Source organism: Anomaloglossus baeobatrachus, chromosome 5 (assembly GCF_048569485.1).
Source record: "Anomaloglossus baeobatrachus isolate aAnoBae1 chromosome 5, aAnoBae1.hap1, whole genome shotgun sequence".
NCBI classification, from domain to species: domain Eukaryota; kingdom Metazoa; phylum Chordata; class Amphibia; order Anura; family Aromobatidae; genus Anomaloglossus; species Anomaloglossus baeobatrachus.
The window spans coordinates 580,775,417-580,795,123 of NC_134357.1; the positions used below are offsets into that span (position 1 = coordinate 580,775,417).

At 42.1% G+C, this 19,707-nt stretch overlaps 1 protein-coding gene across 1 annotated transcript in view; it reads right to left on the reverse strand.

Annotated features, from left to right (window-relative positions):
* Positions 1 to 2,267: 2,267 nt before the first annotated feature.
* LOC142313125 (uncharacterized) overlaps positions 2,268 to 19,707 on the reverse strand; it is a 149,721-nt gene continuing 132,281 nt past the window's right edge. The window contains exon 4 of the mRNA XM_075352111.1: positions 2,268 to 4,243. Coding sequence (XP_075208226.1) covers positions 3,129 to 4,243 — 1,115 coding nt within the window. The 3' untranslated portion in view covers positions 2,268 to 3,128. The remainder of the gene's footprint in view (positions 4,244 to 19,707) is intronic.

Here is a 19,707-nt window from a genome sequence, read left to right on the forward strand (position 1 = left end):
CAGGACCTAAAACTAGATTCACACAATTACAAGGAGAATATGTACACAATAATAAAACGGGTACATGGGAATGTTCTCCTACAGATGTACTATACTGGAACATAGAGATCAGAGGTGATGAACCTGCTGTATGGTCCGGTGATATTACAAATGACATGATTGCTAGAGGAAAGTTTGGAAGATCCAAAACAGAAATTTTGTTAAAAACCCAGGTTTTTGGGAAAATTCTGGATCCTTCTTTACTCTCCATTACAGAAGGAGATAAAGAATGGGTCAAAACATGGAATTTCCAGATAACACGGGAACCTGTACAAGTTCAGGTATCTGTAGTGTTTACTGTTACTAACACTATAGTTCCGGAAATAAGGGTTTCACCACAGACAGTACATAATAAAGAAAATACATTTCCTATAATGTTAAAATGTAACACAAGATTGAAATTGCCTTCTGAGTCTCTGATGACATAGACCAAAAATTCATCATTTTTGGGAAGTTTTTTAAACAGTCCAACTAATGTCATTCACAGAGGTCAGATTGGTAATATCAGATGGATGGATGATAATTTCATTTTTTTCCATAGAAAATCCATCTTCCAGGGACTCTGGAATTTATCAGTGTTGCGTTGAAACAAAGACACATTACAAACATTGTAAAGACGTTAGTGTGAATATTTGGTCAGCAGCAGATAATGCATGCACAAACACAAGAGTCATGCCATCTACTCCTTTCCAAATTAATCAATTTCAGTCTAAGTCCTTATTAAGGGATGGAGAATTTATGACAATGGTATGGACTTTCAATATGTCTCATTTGAAGATCTCTACCAGGTTTCCTCAGTGTCAATCACATCTCATAAACATGGAGATGGGGATAGAACAATGGTTTGGGAAAAGAACAACTCAGACTAGGAGTAAGAGAGGAGTGTTAGAAGGAATTCTGGGAGGAATTGGGACAGTGGGAAGTCTGACTAATGCCATGAATATACAGACACTTAAGTCAGATTTGGATAATATTGGTTTTATTGGAGGAAAAGGTGTAAAGATTCAGAAGAGTTTGAATCAACTTCTTGAAAAGATGGTAATGAATACAGCTGCTGTACTAGGGTCTTCCGTGTCACATCTACAGGATGCTACATTAGCTCTTGTGGAAAGCACACATGAAACACAAGTAGCTAAAGCGTGCCTGGAGATACAGGTAGAGTATTCCTCTAATCTGAAGCTGATTGCTCAAGCTTTACAGAGTGGAATTACTCCACTGGGAATACTGCGAAATTTACCTGTAGAGTACGATTTTGCATTGAATCATACGGATTTGTGGGTAAATAAGTGGTTAGGATGTGAACGAAACATTTGTGTTGGCACATCACTAATCCCAGTGATCGGAAGAGAGGGGACTATTGTTCCTGTTACAGTTTTGGGTATACCTGTGAGTAACACACAACAAGTGTTCTATCAACTGCAGTACACAGATTTTGCATTTGATGGAGTGAACACTGAACAAGTAGACATTTCTTCATGTTTACATTTTGTTTCTAAGGTGATGTGTTTACCTGGACAGGATAAGGTAATCTATCATTCATGTTTTCATAATCAGTCCTCTTGTCATGCGAGAATAGAGACTGTACAGACACTACATGATCTGGTGACTCCAGTAAGTCCAAATAAGATTTGTTTCCAGGTCATGTCTGAGACAGAAATGGTTTCTGTTTTCTATTCTACTTGTGTACATAAGGAAAATGTACCTATGGGTTTGTATTGTATAGAAGGAAATGTGAGATCTCTTTCAAAGAAGGAAGGAAGTTTTAATATCACTTCTATAGGAAAGAGAAACCTAACGGCATTTCCCATACAATTCAATTTATCACAAATAAATGATTTTCCTTGGGATATGTGGACAAGTGAAATAAAGAAAGATAAGGGTTTGTTAGATTTATTAACGAAACAGTTAAAGGAAGCAGAAATTATATTCAGGCATGAACAAGGTCAATTAAGTGATATTGAACACGAATGGAATGGAATGTCAGGTAGAACTTGGTGGAAAAGTTTTGGGAAATCGGTACATTCCTGGTCTCAGTCATCATTTCAGTCAGCGGTTGGAAATGTTTTATTTAATCCCATCATAATCATATTTTTATTAGTTTTGATGTGTATTATTTATCAAGTTTTTGTGATGTGTAGAATTCAGAAGATATATAAGAATATAAAAATAGAAATGAAAAAGGAAGATAACATTCTTAGAGGAATGTTAAATCGCAAGATGACTTTTTGACAGAAAGTTTCAGATTGGTTTATTAAGTCAGATATTGGTCTAGAATTTTCAACAAGAATGTATGTGATACGAATGATGATGAATGAGTTAGGGTTTCCCGGGGATTCATCAAATCTTCAAAAGGAGGGACTGTAAAATAGTGAGTTTATGGAGATTTGATTCATAAACTTGATTACATACATTCATAAAATGTGTGTATTTCGCCCATCCCTTTAAGAGAGCCTGTGAGTTGAGGTTTCTAGCCAGAGATATCTGACATGGGTAGAACCAAGCCATCTGCCATGGTTCATCAAGTAGCTGACAACTTAGTGCTATATTCTATCTGGTATTTGAGTAAAGACCTGAAATTAGCATTGAAAGTCTTCTTAGTATTACACTAAGGTCAAAGGGTCAGCGAGCTTCAAAAGGGTCTATATATTTTGCATTCTATGGTAAAGTGGTTTAGTTTTACAAGTCTCCACTGCGCAGGACACTTATTTTGCTGATTTTGGATCACGTGATATGACATAATGCATAGCTAAAAATGATAGTTAGTTCTTGGCAGACCATTTAAAGAGACAAGGAGAATCAGAGGGTGGGGTTTGAATTATATAAGCAGACCACACTTCAAAGGGTTAGAATGGGAGCATTCTCACCAGACGATCCAGAGAGACGACGGCTTATCACAACATCACAGCTATGTAAGATAAATGAACTCTCTTTTTCTCTATCTTATCTATTTCTCTTCACTAACTAAAGCCAAGACATTATTTTTCTGTAATGACTTTAACTTTAATTGAATAAATCCACATATGTTTTTGCACCTATTTCTCTCCAATCATTAATATACTGGCTTAGCATATGTCACGTCAACAGTATTTTTAACAGTTTCTCCCCCTGTGAATTCTTTGGTGTTTTCCAAGACTTGATTTCTGTGCAAAACATTTTCCACATTCTAAACATGAAAAAGGCTTCTCCCCTGTGTGAGTTCTCCGATGTGTTACAACACTTGAATTTTGGGTAAAACATTTCCCACATTCTGGACATGAATATGGCTTCTCACCCGTGTGAGTTCTCTGATGTGAAACAAAATGCAATTTATGTGCAAAACATTTCCCACATTCTGAACATGAAAAAGGCTTCTCTCCTGTGTGAGTTCGCTGATGTGAAACAAGATGTAATTTTCGGTTAAAAAATCTCCCACATTCTGAACATAAAAAAGGTTTCTCACCTGTGTGAATTCTGTGATGTGTAACAAGACTTGAATTTCGGCTAAAACATTTCCCACATTCTGAACATGAATATGGCTTTTCACCTGTGTGAGTTCTCCGATGCTTAACAAGATTTCCTTTACAGTTAAAACATTTCCCACATTCTGAACATGCATAAGGTTTCTCATCTGTGTGAGTTCTCCGATGCTTAACAAGATTTCCTTTACAGTTAAAACATTTTCCACATTCTGAACATGCATAAGGTTTCTCATCTGTGTGAGTTCTCTGATGTGTAACAAGATTTGTTTTCCAGTTAAAACATTTCCCACATTCTGAACATGAATAAAGTTTCCCACCAGCGTGAGTTTTCTGATGTGTAACAAGATTTGATTTTCGGTTAAAACATTTACTACATTCTGAACATGAAAGTGGCTTCTCCCCTGTATGAATTCTCTGGTAACTAATAGATTCTGAAGAAAATCTTTTGTCCCCTACATGAATTTTATTATTTTTTTTATATTCTGAAGTTGAAAATGGATTCTTTGCTGTAAGAGCACTTTGATTTTTAATGCTGCTTTTGTGACATTTACTTTTCTTAATAGTCTGTGATGAATCAGAAGATAGGACTTGTTTAAAAGAATCAGATGATAGATCTTTGCTGTGAAGGGATGATGGTATATCTGGAATAGAGGCATTCACTTCAGTTATATCTTGTGTGATAGCAAGGTCATCTGATTTTAAAATTGAAGATGTCAGTTGTGCCTCTGTTCTCCTGGTAAAGGCATCTGCAAAGAATGAAAATTATTTACAATAATATATACAAATTTAAGGATATAATTTATAAAATAGCTTGTAATGCCAATACTGGTTTCTCCGCCGTGCCCTGCAGCCTTTCCCCGGTTCAGGTCTCCTGGGAGGGCGCTTACGGCCCATTTATATATTCTAAAAGGGCCAAAGTGCCCTTACCCAGAAGTGCCTCACAATGTACAGCTGAGAGGCACTAGGTATTTAAGGCATCCTCAAGTTTTGAATTTCTCGCACTACCCCCGTGACATCACCTAGTGTTTGAGCACGCCAGAGCAGAAGAGATTCTCCGGCCGGGACCGCCCATCCATTTCTGCTCGGCGTCTCAACACGCTGCACTTCCAGGCAGCATCTCTAAGGTGCTCTTCGTATGAATTCACCGACAGACCGTAGGACAGACCAACCTTCTCCACGACCGCCTGCTTGTCAGGTAAGCCCCCGGAGTAGCACCTTCCAGACCATTCTGCAGACACTGAATGGCAAGTCTATTACTTCCATTCAGCACCCACCGTGACTGCTTTGTATTTATCCTCACAGTTACTCTCTCTACAGCGACTACAGGCTGACGGGTGCCCAGCAACTTCCTGGATCACCCTGTATTTAACCCCCTATTAACACTTTTCTACCCCCCACCAAGCTACCGTTGACTCCCAGATCAGTGCTCGTCCAGCCACCTCTGACTACCTTCCCTCTGGCCAGCACATGCTCCTGCTTAAACGATTGAATATTACTGGGGCTGAAACCACCTCAGCAGGTGCGCTCCAGCCCTAATCCAAGCTAATGTCTCCATCATATGTTGATACCATTCAACATATGACATCCATTCATCATCCCTTCAGGTAAATATCCCTAATTCACTACCGCACATCATTTATTAAACGGCACCCTAATCTAATTACTTATTCAGCTAACCCATCAAATCCCAAATCCAGTTTATCCTCTACCTGGAAACACTTCCATAACAGACAAGAATCCAGGAGCTCCCCATTTCCAGGAGCAAGAACCAGCCACTGGTATTTTCAACCTAAAGTTTAACCTCAACATAGATTGGCCACCACTAACATTTGGTATTTGCCCATCATCTATCCAGGTAACTATCCCTAACCTAGTATTACTATAGGGAAAGGATTGTTTAGCCTCCCATTTTGACCACTTATGTTTCAGATGCAGTCTCACCAGCATTAACACATTGGATTCTTCCGCTACCAGGTCACAGTTTCCACAGTAACATAAGTCCAGGTAATGCTGCGGACTCCCCTTTTCTTTTCCTTTTTTTCTTTCTTGTTTAGTACAAATACCTTTCTAGCATTTGCAGTAATTAATAGGAACTTTTCCTTTCTCTAAAGGGGGTTTTACATGCTACGACATTGCTAATGCGGAGTCGTTGGGGTCACGGAATTTGTGACGCACAACCGGCCGCATTAGCGATGTTGTTGCGTGACACCGATGAGCGATTTTGCATCGTCGCAAAAACGTGCAAAATCGCTCATCGGTGACATGGGCGTCCATTCTCAATTATCGTTACTGCACAAGTAACGAAGTTGTTCCTCGTTCCTGCGGCAGCACACATCGCTCCGTGTGACGCCGCAGGAACGAGGAAGCTCTCCTTACCTGCCTCCCGGCCGCAATGTGGAAGGAAGGAGGTGGGCGGGATGTTACGTCCCGCTCATCTCCGCCCCTCCGCTTCTATTGGGCGGTAGTTCAGTGACGCTACTGTGACGTCGCTGTGACGCTGAACGAACCGCCCTCTTAGAAAGGAGGCGGATCGCCGGCCACAGCGACGTCGCTAGGCAGGTAAGTATGTGTGACGGGTCTGGGCGATGTTGTGCGCCACGGGCAGCGATTTGCCCATGTTGCACAACAGATAGGGGCGGGTACCCACGCTAGCGATATCGGTACCGATATCGCAGCGTGTAAAGCGGCCTTTAGCCGAATATTAGCTGCTGGCACTTTTAGGCACTCATAGCCAGCACCCTAAATAAAGAGGTGACCTCCACCTATGTCTGTCAGCCATCGGTAGGTTTTTTACGGACACAGCTCAATTTACATTTAATCATACCCCTGGCTTTCATCTACTGACCAGCCTACACTTCATTTTTCAGGATTCGTCAGTTGCGCACTTACCTTGTGCTCCACTTGTTTTGTCTACTCCCATACTCTCCCTCATCTGCAGGACTCAGGTAATTTTACATTTACTGAGTCCGGTACTACTACATCTACCACATTAGGCATACATACCATCTAACACATATACTCTCTTTTCTCCTTCACTCTTCAGGTCCTACACTGATCCAGCCATCGTTATCCCTGTTCAGATACTTGTTTCCTGTCAGTGGTATTTGACTTTCTTTTAAACCCTTTTAACTTATTATTTTGTATGAAATAAACACTTATTTAATTTCACAATTTTATCTCTGCCTTCCTTTATTTATCTTTGACACTTGCCTATTTTATCAACATTCACCCACTAACTATATTTCACTGACCCCTGCCAGGTAGCGCAGTAGCTGCACTTTTTAATTTTGCCAGAGTGTCTACTACTCTCAGACAGGTTACTCGCGGACGCTGCCTACTACCTGCAGCTTTCTGGCAGCTCCCCACGTTTTTCTTGTGTAGTGCTAACAAATTAGTGGCCATCAGGAATCCATATTGGAAGTCTGTCTTTAAGAAACCCTTTAAGATATTAGGATGGTTCATATTAGCTTGTTTCTCTGTAAGATTCCCAGACACCTGGAGTTATATTCTACTGAGAAAAACAGGTCTTTTCTGTAGTATTCCCAGATACCTGGAGTTCTAATTCTAGTGAGAATCACTCAATCCCACATAGTTTTCTTATCAATATTTACTGAGAATCTGTACATGTTTATAGTATGGTAAAACATGTGAAACCAGGAGCTTTTTGGCATGTCTCATACGATGACACATTTGTCCAGTGTATTTTAGCATCTAAAGAGTTGGCCACTCAGAAGAGGGATACTATATTGGACAAATGGAACCCCTTTACACACTGCAACTTCACTAGCGATATCGCTGTAACATCACCAGTTTTGTGACGCAATAGCGACCTTCTCAGCGACATTGCAGTGTCTGACACGCATCAGCAACCTAGCCCCCACTGTGAGGTCGCTGATCGCTACAAATCGTTCAGGATTATTTTTTGGTCCTTTGTTTCCCGCTGCGCAGCATGCATCGGTGTGTTTGACACCGTTACGACATCGTAAGCAACTTAGAACCCAGCCCGTAGGCATGCTATAGCGTTCATTTTCCCGCCCCCTTACCTCCGATTGGTGGTCGCTGTTGCGTTCTGATTGGGCAGCTTTCACTGAAAAGGCAACTTTAGCACTTCCGTCCTTTGTTTTAAAGCTACTTTGTTCCTGAGCATGCTGGTTTGTGGATCATTAGAGAGTTCCCCAGTCTGCAATACTATAAAGCCTATACGGTAAGCCTCATTTGATTGAAGCTGTATTGATGCTGTATAGATAAACCAGTGTGGAGTTGCCGCACAGAGAACTCTACAAAGATCCACTAAGCAACAGAAGCTCAGGAACAAAGGATATACAAGCGAGACTTTTGTAAAATCTTTCCAAGCTGGGGGTCGCCAATAAGAACGCACTAGCGATCACCAATCGGAGCTGAGTGGGGTGTGTAAAAAGGACACCTAGGTGGCTTCAGCGCTAAACACCATGCCCCTAACATAGGTGTGAGTCGTCAAATAGCTACTGTGTGACACATCCCCAACGACCAGAGAGGTCGTTCTGCAGGTCCGTATCGCTGCTGCGTCGTTGGCCAGATCTGCCTGTTTGACAGCTCACCAGCGACTGTTTAGAGACTTTCCAGTGATCCCAGCCAGGTCGGGATCGCTAGAAAGTCTCAGTGTGTAAAGGAGCCTTTAGAGTTTTTGTAACATTTGGTTTCATAGTTTTCATAGTTTTTAAGGTTGAAGGGAGACTCTAATTCGATCTAGTTCAACCCGTAGCCTAACATGTTGATCCAGAGGAAGGCAAAAAAAACCCAATGTGTCAAATAAGCTCCAATGTGGAAATAAATTCCTTCCTGACTCCACATACGGCAATCAGACTAGTTCCCTGGATCAACACCCTGTCATAACTGGTAATATTATATTTTTCAAGAAAGGCATCCAGGCTCTGCTTAAATGTTAGTAGTGAATCCCTCATTACAACATCATGCGGCAGAGAGTTCCATAGTCTCACTGCTTGTACAGTAAAGAATCCTCGTCTGTGATTATGATTAAACCTTCTTTCCTCAAGACGTAGCGGATGCCCCCGTGTTCGCAGGCCTAGGTGTAAAAAGATCTTTGGAAAGGTCTCTGTACTGTCCCCTCATATGTTTATACATTGTGATTAGATCCCCCCCTAAGCCATTGTTTTTCCAAACTAAATAACCCCAAGTTTAATAACCTGTCTTGGTGTTGCAGCCCACCCATTCCTCTCATAATCTTGGTCGCTCTTCTATCTACCTGTAAGATTATGCTATTTATAACCGTCTATACTTTTGCTATCAAGAAAAGCATCCATTCCCCCCTTAAATTCATTCAGTGAGTTGGCCATAACCACTTCCTCAGGAAGAGAGTTCCAGAGCCTCACTGCTCTTACCGTGAAGAACCCTCTTCTATGCTGATGTAGGAATTTTCTTTCCTCCAATCGAAGAGAATGCCCCCTTGTTCTTGTCATAGTCCTTGGTACAAACAGATCATGGGAGAGATCTCTATATGGCCCTCTGATATATTTGTACATGTTTATTAGGTCTCCCCTGGGTCTTTTCTTTTCTAGAGTAAATAGACCTAATTTTGATACCCTTTCCGTGTATTGTAATGCACCCACTCCATTTATTATTTTAGTAGCCCGCCTCTGAACCCTTTCAAGTTCAGTAATGTCTTTCTTGAGCACCGGCGCCCAAAATTGCACACAATATTCCAAGTGTGGTCTGACGAATGATTTGTACAGGGGGAGAATGATGTTTTCATCTCGTGCCCCCAGACCTCTTCTAATGCATCCCATCACCCTATTTGCTTTGGTGGCTGCTGCCTGACACGGGGCACTCCAATTTAGCTTCTTATTGACTAAGATGCCTAAGTCTTTTTCCATGTCTGATTTCCCCAGCAGTTTCCCATTTAGTAGGTAATCGTACCATCTGTTTCTCCTTCCCATGTGCATAACCTTACACTTATCTGTGTTAAACCTCATTTGCCAATTTTCAGCCCAATTCTCCAATTTACTCAAATCCATCTGTAGTTGCAAACTGTCCTCCTTTGTGTTAACTACCTTACATAGTTTTGTATCATCTGCAAATACTGATATTTTACTCTGTAAACCATCCACCAGATCATTAATATATATATATTAAATAGTAGGGAGCCCAATACAGACCCCTGTGGCACCCCACTAGTAACCCTGGTCCAATCTGAGTATGCGCCATTAATAACCACTCTTTGTTTTCTACCACTAAGCCACCTACCTACCAATCTACACACATTTTCCCGAGCCCAAGCTTTCTCATTTTACTTAGCAGTCTTTTATGTGGGACAGTGTCAAATGCTTTACCAAAGCCGAGATAAATGACATCCAATGATTCTCCTCGGTCCATGTGAGAGCTTACATCCTCATAGAAGCTGATCAGGTTAGTTTGACAGGAGCGATCCTTCATAAATCCATGTTGATATGGAGTTAAGCAATTATTAACATTGAGACATTCCATAATAGTATCCCTTAAAAACCCTTCAAACATTTTACCCACAACAGATGTTAAGCTTACCGGCCTATAGTTTCCAGGTTCCCTTTTACACCCTTTTTTGAATATTGGTACCACATTTGCTAGCCGCCAATCCAGTGGAACAGACCCAGTTTCTATAGAGTCTTTAAATATAAGGAATAGAGGCCTGTCTATCACATTACTTAACTCCCTTAATACCCGAGGGTGAATGCCATCAGGGCCTGGTGATTTGTCAATTTTAATGTTACTAAGTCGGTTCTGCACTTCTTCCTGGGTAAGGCAGGTCATACTTAATGAAGCGTTTACATTATCACTCTGCATTTCCCGTGGCATATGCTTTTCCTGTGTGAACACAGTTGAGAAAAAAGTATTTAAAACATTTGCTTTTCCCACATCGCTTTCTATGATTTTGCCCTCATTGTTCTTTAATGGGCCAACAACATCAATTTTAATCTTTTTTCTGTTTATATAATTAAAGAATAGTTTGGGATTTGTTTTGCTTTCCTTAGCAATGAGTCTCTCAGTTTCTACTTTTGCTAAATGTATTTGTTTTTTTACACATTTTATTTTTTTCTCTATATCTTTTTAATGCTTCTTCGCTGCCTTCTTGTTTTAGCTTTTTAAATGCCCTTTTCTTATTATTCATTGCCCCTTTTACATCCTTATTTAGCTATAAATGTTCAGAGTAAAAAAGACGGGTTTTTTTACCGCGCTATAAACCACAAGGGTGTTATAAAAATAAAAATTCTTTTATTGAAACATTCCTACGCGTTTCAGAGGCATGCACGCCTCCTTCTTCAGGGAAAAATATACCCTTGTGGTTTATAGCGCGGTAAAAAAACCCGTCTTTTTTACTCTGAACATTTATAGCTCTCTCTCCAACGGGGCCGCTGCTTAACCACTCCAGCACTCACATATGTCTGCACAGGGGTTGTGACTGGCACAACCTGATCAGGTGAGTGTATTCATTTCTCTTTTTCGCCTTAAACCCATATACCGGGTAAGACCCTATTTCTTGCGCCTTTTCCCTCCTCAGAAAATCCTTATTTAGCCACATTGGTTTTCTCCTGTTCCTAGCCCTTTTATTTCCGTACGGTATGGCTCTCTCGCAGTGGGTGTTTAATACCGATTTAAAAATTTCCCACTTATTTTCTGTGCTCCCATTTTTGAGGACATTGTCCCAATCAATTTGGCTAAGGTCTTCTCTAAGCTGATCAAACTTTGCTTTCCTGAAATTCAGCGTTTTTGTAACCCCCCTCCAAGGCACCTTACTGAAGGACAAGTGGAATTGTATTATATTCTGGTCACTATTCCCTAGGTGCCCATCCACTCGTACGTCTGTTATTCTATCTGGCCTGTTGCTTAAAATTAAGTCCAGAAGGGCTGCCCCTCTAGTTGGGCCCGGCACAAGTTGGGACAGATAATTATCCTTAGTTACTGACAGAAGCCGGTTTCCTTTCTGAGATACGCAGGTTTCAGTTTCCCAGTCTATATCGGGGTAGTTGAAGTCCCCCATAATAATCACCTCATTGTGATTTGCTACTTTGTCTATTTGTTTCAATAATACATTTTCAGTAGTCTCTGTTATATTTGGTAGCTTATAACAAACCCCTATGAGGATTTTATTAGGTTTCCCTCCTTGTATCTCCACCCATAGAGACTCCACCTCTTCATTTCCCTCTTGGATATCTTATCTTAGTCTGGGCTTTAAACTGGACTTTATATATAGACAGACTCCACCCCTTTCCTGTTTTTACGATCCCTCCTAAACAATTCATATCCTTGCAGGTTAGCCGCCCAGTCATAACTGTCATCTAACCATGTTTATGCAAGCAATTTGTTTTCAAGTGGGATATAGACTCGAGACTCTCCGAGGGAAGGCGGGACTTAACCTGTGGTCACGCAGACGTGCTGATTGTGTTTTTCCCGGATTCCTCATGATGAGATCGTCCTGAAGTCCCCCGATCACGGAGTGATGCTACAATATCCGCTGAAGTATTGATGCTTACTTTATGATTTATGCTTATTAATGAGATGCTAATGCTAATCAATGTATTAATCTAGGTTAAATAAACAGTCTATATTGTTTTACCCTAAAACTGTTTTCAGTTGTGCTTAACTTGTAAGTTAATGAGCGAGCTGTAGAACAAAACTTGAGCAGGTAAAACATCTTGTTGGGCTGGATAAGCAATAAGTCAACAGGTATTGCCGCTTATTAGGCCCTTGCAACAATCCTGTCCCTTATCCTTTAGTATCCAACCTGCCACATAACCCCCTTGACTGTAAGTGCTAGTGTTCTTATAGTTGTATTTAAGGCATCTTCCCCCTATGGGAGGTGCCTGGGCCATGTGGTTTATTGTTAGAGATGTGTTGCTGGTTGTCAGTTCCCAATCTGTTTTCTGAGTCTCATGCTGCGTGTGATAACACATGTCTGTTTCCTAGTATACGCTGTGCACACTGTAGTTGCTACATCTATCTATACCAGCCGTATCTACTGCAGCAGTTTTATCAGCCATATCCACTGCACCTGCCTACACCAGCCGTCTGGTCTGTACACGACCACATCAGTGACTGTCAGTATCCAATCGCCGACCCCTGGGGTCAGCCGTCACAGTACCAAGTCTCCGTGGCGTAACATCTGGCAGCTACCTCCAAGCACAAGTCTTTCCTCACCGTCAGAGTCTAAACATGTGAACATATAGTGAACATGGTAAATAAAAGACATTGCGTACTTCCCCTAACTTTTTGCAATTTCACTGCACTTGGAATTTTTCCATTTTACAGCACACTATATGATAAAATGAATAGTGTAATTCAAAAGTACAACTCATTCCGCAAAAAATAATCCCTTATACAGTATGTCTATGTTGACTGAAAAATAAAAAAAGTTATGTTTCTTGGAAAAGGAAAAAGAAAAAAAAAAATAGCCCAGGGGTGAAGAAGTTACATTTTGGAAATGTGGGTGGGCTGCCCGGCATTCACGTACCCACTGTGGGATAATCCTAACCCCCCTCATATGTTACAATTGGGTCATTCCGTGTCAAGTGGACCAGTTTTAAAAATCGTCCCCACTCGACGTTCTCCGATTTTGCTGAAAATTTATAAGGATGTACATGTATGTTTGAAAAGAGGTTCTGTAAATTTTTAGGGCCAGATCTCAAATATATTGGGCACTGTTGACCTTTCACTGGAGGCCCCCCCCAAGGCTGCGGCTTCAGCTAAGAGGATTTTGCAAACTTTGGCACATAGCCATTAGAGTTCTATACTGGCTATGATGCTGAGATTTGGCAAACTAGCTCAACTTTTGCTGCTAAACGCGATAAAATTATTACCGGCTATGACAAAACAATATTTCGGCCACAATTTTGTGTCAAAGTAGCTTGCAAAACGCCTCGCATAAAATTTATGCCAAAATTTGCCCATATATAACTCAAGACCAAAAACCAATAGGAACTGGTGCTTTACCCTGTACAACAAACATCTTCATGACTTTGCATTGCTGCAATATCACGGTCAAAGCATATGTATTTGTGGAAATATTCACACCCACATATGATGACAAACTTAAAAAAAAACGAATTTTACCTATTTTTAGGTCAAATTTCCCAAAAAAGGTACCCCTAAAATATATTAATTCTGTTATCATTTGAAAGAGCACATTTTTCTCTACAAGGATCATTGGGGGGTTTTTGGAGTCTCTCCATTTAAGAAAAGAAAAATGCCACTGAACATGGTGTTATGTATGCACGTAATGCATTGATTTTGTGTTTGATTTTCAGATTCTTATCACATGTTACAGAGTTGTATTGTTGCTAGCAATGTCTATTATAATCAAAAACCTATAAACCTGTTGACTATTGTTACATTTTAATGCATATATTATTTATTTTTTAGTGATGGAGAATGAAATTGATGACAAAAAGATTCGCATTTCAAGGGTGTGAAATGATCCTTCATCTTTCATTGCCCATGTAGATGGATCTGTCAGATCAGAAATGCCTTTTGTGCCAATTGCAAACCTCCAGCCAGGGCAATACATTGCCTGCATTTACGATAGGAACTGGTGGATTGGAAATATTTCTGAAATTTCAGTCGACGACCATGATGCATTAATACATTTTATGCATCCTCATGGACCAGCTAGCTTCTGTCACTGGCCTGTGAGAAATGATACATGCTGGATTCCCGAACAGTCGATCATTGCAATAATTCCAGCACCAGCTGCAACAGCAATGGGCTGACAATACAGCTTCTCTGAACCGATTATGTTGCAAATTCAGCAACAATTCCAGACCACTTACTTAGACTGAACATTATGGCTTGGGAACCAACAAGAGATACCCAATATCAGGCTTGGGATCCTAGGCAAAGACACCCACCCTCAGGCTTTGGAACCTGCGATAAAGAGACCACCCGCGACTTGCCTTGCACGGCTATCGGCCATGGCTCCTAGGCGATGGGGCTGCCAATTCTCGAAAGACAGCATTATTACAATTCTTAATAGGATTATAATACCAATTCTTAGGGAATTGGTTGTGGTATTGTGACGCCCTGGGCAAGCCAGGGGTCACAGGTCATCACACCACCACATCCTACACCCCAGTTAGGAACACCTAAGCTAACCAGAAATCCTTGTTGCCTTCCTCCAGGAGCTGGTGTCCACACCAGGGGGTGGGCCAGGCGGTTGGCTCCGCCCACCGAGGAGTACACAGCCCTGGAGGCGGGAAGAACCAGGCAGATAGAGTTTGGAGGAGGAAGTGAGAGGAGTAAGCAAGGAGTCAAGTTAAGGAAGTAAAAGTAGAAAAAAGTGAAGTAGTAGTGGAGCTAAAGTGAAAAGTGACAGTAGTAAAGCCTGAAGTTGGTCCGGGTGTGTGCCCCGGACTGAGACAGCAAGGTCAGCAGACGGCGGTGATAGTCTGCAGGGGGACTGCTCGGAGGTTGCTGGAAGGACCGCGGACGGGTGGTGGCCCGGCGGTCTGGAGCAGTATACAAAGAACAGTCAGCACCAGGGCAGGGGCCTTTCGGATCCCGGCAAGGCTAGGAGTCGCCATAATTTGCCAAATCCGTCAGTGAAGGGGACGACTGTCTCCCAGCAACCAAGTCCCGATTGAAGGCAACAGTCCGACCGTTACGGAGTGACACCGCCACTGCCAGGGCACCAGTTTCTCAGGGCCAGCGCCTGCGGGCAAAGTAGGGCTCCTCCGGCCCATATCCAAGCCGGAGAGCGGGTTACCGGTGGGAACCCATCGCAACCATCATCAACTTAGGTGCAGGACAGAGGGACCGTCACCGTCACCTACTGGGGAAAGCAAGTGCAGCCGTCCGTGGGAACCGTCTTTCCAGCCGTGTGTTTTACCGAGAACTGTGTCATCGTCTCAGGCTGAGTGAGTACCACAGTGCCGCAAGGCACAGCACTGCCCCCGCGTCCCTGCATCCACCAGGCCCTGCATCTCCCACCTCATCACTGGGCCCCGGGATCACCAACCCCTACCCACGGAGGGGCAACATAACAACTAGCTGCTTCATATCATCATTCCCGGGATCCTCATACAGAGCAGCGGTGGTGCCAACAAATCACCACAACCGTGGGTGGCGTCACGGACAATAAACTATATCCCAAAACCCAATCCCCTTTCACTCACGGGCGAGGAGCGCCGCTAGACTCCCCGGGATCCGGCCCATCGCTCGAGCCACCGAGCAGCAGCAGGCCGCAGCAGCCGCAGCAGCCGGACCCGAGCAGTGGGAGAGCGCGGCGTCCCATCCTCCGCCCGCGACAGTATAACCACCATGGACCAACGCAAGGGTTTGAATAGTGCAGTTAGCATTAATTGCGTATTAATAAATAACACCATGTTCAGTGGCATTTTTCTTTTCTTAAATGGAGAGACTCCAAAAAACCCCCCAATGATCCTTGTAGAGAAAAATGTGCTCTTTCAAATGATAACAGAATTAATATATTTTAGGGGGACCCTTTTTGGGAAATTTGACCTAAAAATAGGTAAAATTCGTTTTTTTTAAGTTTTTCATCATATGTGGGTGTGAATATTTCCACAAATACATATGCTTTGACCGTGATATTGCAGCAATGCAAAGTCATGAAGATGTTTGTTGTACAGGGTAAAGCACCAGTTCCTATTGGTTTTTGGTCTTGAGTTATATATGGGCAAAGTTTGGCATAAATTTTATGCGACACGTTTTGCAAGCTACTTTGACACAAAATTGCGGCCGAAATATTGTTTTGTCATAGCCGGTAATAATTTTATCACGTTTAGCAGCAAAAGTTGAGCTAGTATGCCAAATCTCAGCATCATAGCCAGTATAGAACTCTAATGGCTATGTGCCAAAGTTTGCAAAATCCTCTTAGCTGAAGCCGCAGCCTTGGGGGGGCCTCCAGTGAAAGGTCAACAGTGCCCAATATATTTGAGATCTGGCCCTAAAAATTTACAGAACCTCTTTTCAAACATACATGTACATCCTTATAAATTTTCAGCAAAATCGGAGAACGTCGAGTGGGGACCACTGGTCCACTTGACACGGAATGACCCAATTACCCGGTGCCTAACTTTGGATATAAACGCCCCTATCAGCACATTCATCAGAAGGGAGAGAAGGAAGATCCATCAATAAGATGCCGAGATTCTAGGAAGATGGATTCATTGCTCTCAGTGGAGAAACAATAAGAATCTTGTCAGGGGTGGACACAGACTGCAGGGGGCCCCTATGCAAGAAATCTTTCTGGGCCCCCCCTTCATACTGTAACAAAATAATGTAAACATATAGACTGTACTGTTTATTACTAGTTTAGGACACCACTACCAAATCTAAACAATAAATAGTCAAAAATAGCAATGAGGGCTTGCTTACTCAAATCTCAAAAAGAGACACATAAAATAAAACTTAACATTTATTAAGAAATCAATAAGAAGTGAACAGTACACACATATGATACCTGGTCACCTAGCTCAAACGGACCAGTACCAATGTGTGAGGCACACAAAACACACCCATACGTGCAAAGACCATAAGCAATGGCTACGCACAACCCAAAACAAAACCTATCAAGGAACCGCCTCCAACAGGTGGGCTATGGGAAATACAATGGGAAGGTGAAAGACCTAAAGCAGTTTTTGTGGCCTAGGAAGCCATCTTTACCATAAATGGATCCTGCCGAAAATGAAAGGTCTTACCAAATCAGACGGGCTCATCAATGCACCAAAACCTGGGACTTCATGACTCCACACGTATCATGTAACGTCCTTCCTTGGTTTTATTTCAGATGCGGCACATTTGAATTTGTCATGGTGTTGAGGACACATGCGTCCATCAAGGGCATCTATATACTATGGTCAGTAGCATTCAGGTGCACTGACAGAATGCGAAATATTTGATATTGATGATGACTTCCCTGAAGAGTTATTGAAACGCGTCGGAAGCATTTACGATACGATACAATACACTTTATTGATCCCGTGGGAAATTATAGTATCACAGCAGCACAACTTAAATAATAACATGAATTACATAATTGACAAGACAGTAGAGTTGACAGAAGAACATTATACATTAGATTAGGACATGCACAGCGGGTGAACTGAAAGTAGAAGAAATAAAGTAGACATTCACCTTGATGATTTAACACTAATGTTATTGTTGTACATTGCCATAGCAGTTGGCACAAATGATTTCCTATATTTTTCCTTCTTACACCTCAGAAGGATTAGCCGGTTACTGAAGGTGCTCTTCTGTCTCATGAATAGCTCATATAATGGATGTGCATTATTAATCATAATCGCCATACACTTTTTCAGAGTTCTTCTCTCCACTACCTCCGCAAAAGAGTCCAGATTGCAGCCAACAGCGGAGCTTGCCTTCTTGATAGGCTTATTCAGCTTATTAGCATCAGAGACCCGCACACTACTACCCCAGCATATGAGTGCAAAAAAGATGGCACTCGCCACTACAGACTGGTAGAACATTTCTAGCATTTTGCTGCACACATTAAAAGACCTCAGTTTCCTTAGGAAATACAATCTGCTCATCCCCTTCTTGTAGACCATCTCTGAGTGGCATCTCCAGTCCAGTTTGCTATCCAGGTGGATCCCCAAATATTTGTAACTCTCCACCTGCTCCACCTCCTGACCAGCAATAGTGATCGGTAAACATTCCATCTTTCTCCTGCTATAGTTGGCCACCAACTCCTTAGTTTTCTTAACATTTAGTTGTAGATAGTTACCATGGCACCAATCCACAAAATTTGACACCACCCTTCTATATTCCTTATCACCCTGGTCCCCCCTAATACATCCAACAACCACGGAGTCATCCGAGAATTTTTGAAGGTGACAAAAATCAGATTTATACTGAAAGTCTGATGTATACAGTGTGAATAGAAAGGGCGCTAGCAGCGTTCCCTGAGGGGCACCTACACTGCTCAATAATCTGCTAGACACAACTGCTCCCATCTGTACAAACTGTGGCCGGTCTGATAGGTAGTCAGTTATCCAATTTCTCATCCCCTCCTCCACCTTCATATCAGTCATCTTTTTGTGTAGTAAAAGAGGCTGCAGGGTATTAAATGCACTCGAGAAATCGAAGAACATCGCTCGCACAGTGGTTCCGTCATTCTCCAAAAATGAATGTACAGTATGTAACAGAGAAAGAATAGCATCGTCCACCCCCAATCTATGTCGGTAAGCAAACTGTAGGGGGCAATAAAAGCCCTCACCCTGGGACTCAAGTGAGCAAGCACTAATCTTTCCACCAAGGCCTTCATAGCATGAGATGTTAAGGCTACAGGATGATAGTCATTTAGGGTTGCAGGAGTAGTCTTGGGTACCGGAACCAGACAGGAAGTTTTCCATAACATTGGTACCCTCTGTGTTTGTAGACTTCCATTAAATAGGTGTGTAAAGACCGTACACAGCTGGTCTGCACACACTTTAAGGACACGTGGACTGAGTCCATCTGGCCCTGCAGCTTTACCAATGTTAAGTGACTTAAACTGCCTCCTCACATCATTTTCAGAGACTCTGAAATTAGTCTGCTCATCCTCCAATATCAATGTTGCAGAATTTGCACCAGAATCACATCCTCTGTCAGTTGGTGTTACACATGTATTGCTAAATCTATTGAAATACTCATTCATCTCATTAGCCTTGTCCAGTTTTCCTCCCCCATGCACAGACATTAAGCCCAGTCAGTAATTTCATTCCTGACCAAACCTCCCTGGAATTATTGTGGGACAGTTTATTTTCAAGTTTCATTCTGAAGACTTCCTGGGCCTCCTTTATTTTATACTTCAATTCATGCTGTATCATTTTAATTTCCTCTGCATCTGAAATAAAACCAAGGAAGGACGTTACATGATACGTGTGGAGTCATGAAGTCCCAGGTTTTGGTGCATTGATGAGCCCGTCTGATTTGGTGAGACCTTTCTTTTTTGGCAGGATCCATTTATGGTAAAGATGGCTTCCTAGGCCACAAAAACTGCTTTAGGTCTTTCACCTTCCCATTGTATTTTCCCATAGCCCACCTGTTGGAGGCGGTTCCTCGATAGGTTTTGCTTTGGGTTGTGCGCAGCCATTGCTTATGGTCTTTGCACGTATGGGTGTGTTTTGTGTGCCTCACACATTGGTACTGGTCCGTTTGAGCTTGGTGACCAGGTATCATATGTGTGTACTCTTTTAATATTCACGTTTTATTAGTGACCCTGTTC